The 7,876-nt window shown below is 31.0% G+C and overlaps 1 protein-coding gene across 1 annotated transcript; it reads left to right on the forward strand.

Annotated features, from left to right (window-relative positions):
- The first annotated feature begins 1,474 nt into the window (after window positions 1-1,474).
- Window positions 1,475-7,408, forward strand: LOC126833510 (M-phase inducer phosphatase-like). The gene is made up of 11 exons (XM_050564899.1): window positions 1,475-1,719; window positions 3,968-4,153; window positions 4,617-4,656; window positions 4,736-4,889; window positions 5,384-5,499; window positions 5,568-5,685; window positions 5,752-5,886; window positions 5,956-6,256; window positions 6,320-6,485; window positions 6,569-6,754; window positions 6,829-7,408. Exons 2-11 carry the CDS (start codon window positions 4,012-4,014, stop codon window positions 7,094-7,096), a joined length of 1,626 nt encoding a protein of 541 aa, XP_050420856.1. The 5' UTR covers window positions 1,475-1,719; window positions 3,968-4,011; the 3' UTR covers window positions 7,097-7,408.
- The last annotated feature ends 468 nt before the right edge of the window (window positions 7,409-7,876 follow it).

A 7,876-nucleotide genomic window follows, 5' to 3' on the forward strand; every position in this document is an offset into this window, starting at 1 on the left:
CATGTATCCGTCTTATTTTTTATTTTAAGAGGTTTTTGGAGCGGACATCAAAACGTGTTAAATATATTTCTTAAGAAATAGAAATTTAAATAGATTTCGATCATGTCATTTTTTAAGATTTTTTCATAAGGTAAAAAGTAAATACAAAGGCAATTTAGACCATATATAATTGCGGTAATTAATAAAGACTGAACGTGAAGTCGCTTTCTAGAATGTCTACCAAACGGATTTCAAATTCAAATAAAATATATATATATTTTTTTGTTTTGTAAAGCTTAACATCTCCTCTGTGGGGCCGATTTGTTATTTTTGTTTAAACATTTGAGTTATACCTAAAGTCTAAACGTTTATAATTTTACTTTATTTATAGTTTTTATAACATATTATATAACATAACATACATAACGGACATCTTTCCGTTAGAGAATATTCCAAAATCAATTCTAGTATAAATTAAAAAACAAAATTAAACCCGTTTAATGGGTACCTACGTCAATAAGTGGCTTCTACGAGTCATTATTTCTATTAAATAACAAATAAACACATCAATTAAAAATATCCACTGTACAAAACAAAATAAAATGTATAACTTGACAGCTTATATACATAATCAAATATAGTTTAAGCTGTTTAGAACAAAAAACATTTAATTTTTTAAATATTCACGATAATTTTGAAATATTAATGTTATACTTTACTGCCTGAGATATAATACATAAAAAAAATTATTATTTATATTTAAATAAGTTGTATGGTATTTTTAAAATGCTTCCAAGATAACTTTTTGGTAAATTATCACCTATTTTAATAGCCCTTACTACTTAGCACTTTCCGCCCCCTCGAACAAATTACGTTGCAATAATAATTAGAATATTGTATAATTTAATTTACATTTAGGACACTAATTCATCTATGTTAAAAGTGGGATTCCGAAATAACCTAATAAGGAGACCAATACGAGAACAAAGCAGTCGACATTTTTGTGCTTAGACTTGAAAAGCACCGATCTCCTTTAGATGTATACATTTTTTTTTGCTAATGCCAAAATTATCATTGGGTTTTGATTTTTGGTTTGCGCTTGTCGCAAGCCGGTTTTGGCGGGCAGACGACCGTAAGCTGTTACGGACCATTACCGCGGTGCATTTAGGGACCGTGTAGGGCGGGCGGCGGCGTGGTGCGATCGCCCGCATGGACAAGGTGGCTGCGAAAGGCCACGGACAGGGGTTGTCGAACTGCTGGCATATGTTGCGGCGCGCACGCCGTTCTTTGACCCCCTCCATCGCATGCGGGACAACCGGTCCCTCTGCGCTCTGCAGTCCCCCTCGTGCACTCGTCGCTTCGGCCGTCGTCGTCGCCGCCTTACCGCGAACGCCGTGTGTCGTCGGCTCTTGCCACCGCTCACTCCACCGCCACTACCACCACCACCGACCGGCTCTTTGCCGCCGCCACGGCCGCCGTCACCGTTCAAATCGAACGTTCGTTATTCGCCACTGCTACTCGAACGCAGCCACGTAGCCGTTAAGTTTTCAAAAATGGTTTTGTAAATATTTTTTTTAGTTTTAAGTGCGTTTTTTTTCGCCACTTTTGAATTGTTTTTCGAATTTTAACGTGCACGTGCTGTGTTTTACGAACATTCATTAAAACACACACGCACAAACGACGCAATGTGTCCAACCGCGCTGTCGACTTCAGGATTTTCCGGCAGTAGTTGATTCCGAGGTAAATACAAAACGTTCGTGGGGGGGACATTGCCCCCGACTAGTGGTGTCCACAGTGTAACGACCCTCTTCCGGCGGTACACAAGAGTTACTTAGACGGACAAATACCCTATTTGTTTACGCGAAACTCGCGAGCTTTATCCCCATCAGTTTTATTACGTCGTGACCATGTTACGACGGAGGAATGTGAGCTCACAAAAGTTTTCGTAAAAAAAACTTCCTGTGAGTTTTGCTATATATTTTAAACCTAAGCTGATCATCCTTATACTATTGTGCTTATCTGACCGTGTCTCAAAGGTTGTACTTTGAAAACGCCTGTAAATAACTGAACCTTTTGAAATGTAATAAAATTAACGTACCTAACGCTGATTTGGTTATGGTCATTATTTCATGCAAACCTTTTTGCAGCATTGTCGATTCTAGAATTAGTTTGATACGTTATTGCTTACAAAAGTAGTATGTTATTTTGGTAGACGGTCTGCTTAATGTACGACTGACATTGACAATTGACAAATGTTCTACGGTGATGCCGAACTCGTTTTTGACTTACGGTGTTTATAAGACATGATTTTAAATGAAACTATTCGGATAACAGCAACCCAATATTAATTATACGTTGTTTTTAAATTTAAGGGATACTAAAGTTCTAACTCCCACCTGACTTACGATCTACCCTCGAGTTGTGTGGAATTGCACAACCTTGTGTTTGGTATTCTGCACAACTGATTTGTAGTTTCAGTTTGTTTACCAAAACATTATTTTTGAAATTAATATCAGGAAATACATTGTGATGTTATTGTTATGTGTACATCAAAATTGTTTTTTAATTTGATAAGCAGAACGTATTTGTTGGAAAATTGTAAATAAAAATCAGTTGTTTACATTTTCATAGTAGTTTGGTTATTAGCAATGTGTTATTCTTATTGTTTAGTCAGTATTTCTGTGCAAATAATATTTGTGTATAATATATCAATCTTAAAATTATAGTTTAATTCAAGTTTCTATTTTATTATTTTTTCCTTGTTATGTTATACAATTTTTATTTTTATCAAACTGAGTTTTTTTTATCCCTGTCATTTTATCATTTTCATAATTATCTACTGTAATGTTTTTTTTTTACACATTCTCAGTTGAAGATTTATAGTCAATATTAACTGTTTTATTATTCATTTAATGCCCTTATAATCACTTAAATTAACCGCTTCTCGTGTGGTCAAAAATTAATATATTTTTATCTGATATCATCTCTGGTTTTGTATAACTTAGCTATTAAATGATGGAAGAGGCTACGGTTTTGATTTTGTAATTCATTCAGTTTAAGAAGACAATGGAAACTTTCAAGTTATTTTATATTACCATTAAAAATACAACCTTCAGTGTATGTACTGTTTTTAGACAAAATAGCCTCACAACATTTTAACTTCTTAAGTTGGTTTTGATTTTAATTAAGTAAACATATACCAGATTGTTACCTCTTATTAGATTTTTTTAGAAACCAATTTCCATATAAAAATTGCAGATATTTTCAGTATATCTACGTACATTTTTTACCCTTAAAAATTAAAAAAATAATTTTTATCAAAACCTAGTATAAAAAACCTGCAAACTAGTTTTTTAAGACAGAATTCAAATCTGATTCCCCTAAGTAGTTGAAACTTAGTAAGGTCTTTTGGTCTAAAATGTCACGAAAATTAGACTGCAAGTTTTTGTTTGAACTGAATTTAACAAAATTTGTTTTAAATATTTTTTCTACAGAGTATAAAACTACTCAAATATTCTAAACTAAAATTATTATAAATGACCTTACATAAGTTATTGTACTAAAATATTTTTAAAATATTCCCATTCATATTGACACAGTTAATTTGTGTTATAAACTTATGAGTTTTTATCAAGTTAGAATTTTTTTTTGTCTCTGCACAAAAGGTGAAGCTCAAACTAAACAAATTCTGTTTAAAATATTCTCATATAATTAAAGCCTCTAGGAATTGCGAAAATATATTTATCATTACATAGTTTCTTTGCTTCATACAAATATTAATAATGTTGTTTAAATTGCTTTTCCTTTTATAAGTATTCAACTGATATCATTATAATAAGGTACACTTCACATTTATAATCTATTAAATTCATATTAGATACTATATTTTAATACATTTTATAATGACTCATTTTGTTATTAAAGTAAATTATAGGAAATTAATAGTATGATTATTGATTAAACATTTATTGTTTTGTTTTTTTCTTAGAATGTTTTAGGTAGCCGTTAAGTATATATAACACTCAGTTCAATATGAGTTCATTCAACGATTCAACACCGGGACAACAAGTGTCATCCCCGATGACAAACTTAGCCAACACTCTAGGGACGACATTGACAGTTAGACGGAAGCTAACATTATCTGAATCCAGTGATACACCAAAAAAATGTTTTGGTAATGATTTATTCAATAGCTATGTTATCTTAATTTTTTTTTTTATATAAATAAATAACATGATATAATATATTACAACTCGCATTTTGAACTTGATGTAACAATTATTTTGCACAAGTAGGTAATCAATAAATGTAAACTGTATTTAAATTTTTTTCTTTCAACATTAACGTTTGTTAAAAAGTGCAACATTTACATACCTATACCCGTTGAAATAAAAACAAACTTCCTTTTAAGTTATTCAAACAAATAAAAAATTCTTTGTTAAATTGTTCTATACAGCAAATTTTTTTTTAGAGGTTACTGTTTTTATACCAATTGCCGAAAAATACTTTTATACAATTTATTCTTATTACAAATGTTTGCTGTTAATATGTTTATCACATTTGTATTGTATATTTGTTAAACAAGGATTCTGTTACTTGTAAAACCCATAAATAAACTCAACTCATTAAATTTACAGATTTTGATAGAAATGGCTCGCCTGGAATTGAAAATAATCGGTGAATATATATATAAAACAAAAATGTTTCTATTCAAAATATTGTTAGTATAATGTGTTTTTGTTTATTTAATTTGCAGATTGTTCAAGGGAAATTCAAGAAGTATAAACGATAGCCCATTGAAATGTTTGATTTTTCAAAAACACCTGAATAGTCCAATTGAAAAAGAGAATTCATCAAAATGTTTAGATTTTATGTCGAAAACATTATCACCGACTTGTGCTAGTCCAACAGTAATATAATATTTTTATTGTTATTATTTATTATAAAGTATTGTTTAAAATATTACGAGGGCGTTTAATAAAAAAGGCAATAGGGGCACAATTTCAACAAATTATTTTGAACTTTGTGTGGTTAAATCAATTCACAAACAATTTTCAAAGTTTTTTCATTTGAAAAGTTGTGCTGCAGCGTTGTTTTTTATTCTTCAATAAATATTTGATTATCTTTATACACCGTAGCTGTGTTAAAGTAAATGGTAGGAAACTTTAACATTAACAAAACTTTCAAATAATTTTGAATTAAAAAAAATGATGTAATTATTTATTAAATAAAAAACTTATAACACACTCAAAAATACATAAATTTTGCATAAGGTTTTTTTTTTAGAAAACATGTACAGTCTAGATAAAAATGATCAATAAATCATTATTAAACCAATATTAATACGCATCGAAGCTAACAATAGCTTACAATTTATGAATATTAAAATTCATATTTTTTCCAGTTTACGATGCATAGTCGTCATGCAAGAGGACGAAATCCTCTCGAAGATCACGATCCAAATTCACAAGACAGTGGCTTTTTTTCAGTACCTTCTGAGGATTCTAGATCGCTTAATAAGTAAATAGTGCTTGTTTGTTTTCGTTTTAATTGTTATTGCTTACATTTTTTATGTTTCATTTATAAAGATTACTTGAAGTCGGAGAAAAAAGAACCTCGTCAGATGTATTGAGATCCGAGAGCAGTACTCCATACTCGCCAATTGAAGATGTGTTTTTAGATAATGCTGTATCGCCGGCGAGATTGGTAATGATTTTATTTTTTTAGTCAACTGAAATGAAACCACCATGTTATTTCTGTTTTTTCATTTAGTCTCAGAACTCGCTTCCGCCTGATTTTAATGCACTGATTGATGGAGATATTTTTAGTCAAACTTCACCTAATATAAAGCCAATCGTCAAACGGAGGAATGTGCGACACTCTTCTTCCGATACCCCTCGGAAAAGTGTAAGTTTTCCCCAAAATTTCACTGTCATTTCAAATAACAATCTATTAAACGGATAACGATTTGTTTAGGAGCCGAAATTTGAGGATCTTAAGAACAATGATGGTGTGGTCAGAAAACGTAAGCTTACCATTGAACATGAAGCGACTACTCCAGAGCCGTCCGTAACATCAAAAAAAGCAAGACCCAGTATTTGCCTTTCGATGTCATTCGATTCGCCGAGACTTGAAAATATGAATATCTCTTTAACGGCTCCCGTATCGTCAAAGAAGTCTACGCTTTTCCATTATGGATTCTGTAAAAAAGAGGTCCCGAAAATTCGCCGTTCGTTGTCTACCAGTGAAGCCTGGATAAAAGCTGCCTTTGACAAAGGTAATACTATAAATAAACAGATGTAGTTTTACTTAATTACCTAATTAACGTATTTGTTTGCAGAGGATACTGGAGAAGTACTAATAGGTGACAAAAGTCGATCGTTTGTCTTGCCATTGTTGTCTGGTCGTCATGCCGATCTACGAAGTATATCCACAGACACACTAGCTCAACTACTCGAAGGTGCTTATGACGATTGTATTGACTCGTACATCATAATCGATTGCCGGTGTGTTTTAGTGACTTATCAAATTTAGATACATTCCTTAAAAATTAAAAAAACCGTTTTTATCACTTTGTCGATTCTGTTAGGTATCCGTACGAATTTGAAGGTGGTCATATCAGAGGAGCGATTAACATCTTTACCAAAGAGCAGCTATTACAATTTTACATGGAAGATAAATTGGGCAAACAATCGCCGAAAACCGACGGGGTCGTTGGAAAGAGAAATATACTGATTTTCCATTGTGAATTTTCGTCCGAGAGAGGTCCAAATTTGTAAGTAGCACAATCAACGGTGTAGTCTTATGCAACAACAATTATAGATTTTTTAAAAACCTTTTTTTTTTTAGATCACGATACTTGCGTAACGCTGACCGCAAGAAGAACGCTTATCCGTTTTTAGACTACCCCGAAATGTATTTGTTGGACGGAGGTTATTGTAAATTTTTCAAACAATACAGTCAGTTGTGCGAACCGTCGTGTTATCGTATGATGTTAGACCCTGCACATTCGAAAGAACTCAGATTGTTTAGATCAAAGTCTAAAACTTGGGCCGGCGATGGTGCTAGTACATCGCGAAACGTCAGTAAAACTACTTTAAAACGATTGGGATTTTAATCGGGGTGCACCTAAGTGATTATCATAAATCATTACAACATTGCCTCTAATTTTATTCATGCAATTTTTTTTTTCCTTTTTGTAAGTTTTTTTAACGTTTAACCAATTTATTCCTTTTTTATTATTATTATTATTATTATTATTATTTTATTTTTTTATTTCCTGTACTTAATAAAAATTGATGTGTTGATGTATTAATATTAGATTCCAGTGCAATTTTCATAACTTTGATGATGCAATAACAAAAAGCACTGTTACCTAAGTTTCCAAAAGCATAAAATTATTTAATTCGATAATCCGTTTTTCGTGTTTGGTTTGATAATGTAATTTTCTTTAATGAAATACATACAAATTATTATATGTATAAAATTTACTATTTGCCATGTGCAATTTGAGTTTTTTTTTTTTTTTTATAATTTTATTATTAAAAGAAAACTAATATTTAGTTAGTACCAAAAAATACATTTTTTTTTCCTTTTTAACAAAAATGTTAAGACTTATTTTATTAGAAGTTAATTTTATTATTTAATACTTGTAAATACAATTTTAATGTGTTCATTTGTTTAGCATTCTATGATTTTACCCATCGCTTTATAGCTCAATAGTAAATATGTAAATATTAACCTTAATTTTGTCTGCATTATTTTTGTATTAAGCTATCAGTTATTAAAATGTTTGGACATTTGCTCAATAAATGTACATGTACAATGTCCATCCGAGTAAAATGATTTATAAGATTCAATTTGATCATTGCAATATATAATACGAATCACTTTGTTG

This window comes from Adelges cooleyi, unplaced genomic scaffold, assembly GCF_023614345.1.
Source record: "Adelges cooleyi isolate 19-005CV unplaced genomic scaffold, UGA_ACOO_1.1 ACOO_flye_CR_arks_rails_tigmint_CR_PRNA_2, whole genome shotgun sequence".
Lineage (NCBI taxonomy): Eukaryota > Metazoa > Arthropoda > Insecta > Hemiptera > Adelgidae > Adelges > Adelges cooleyi.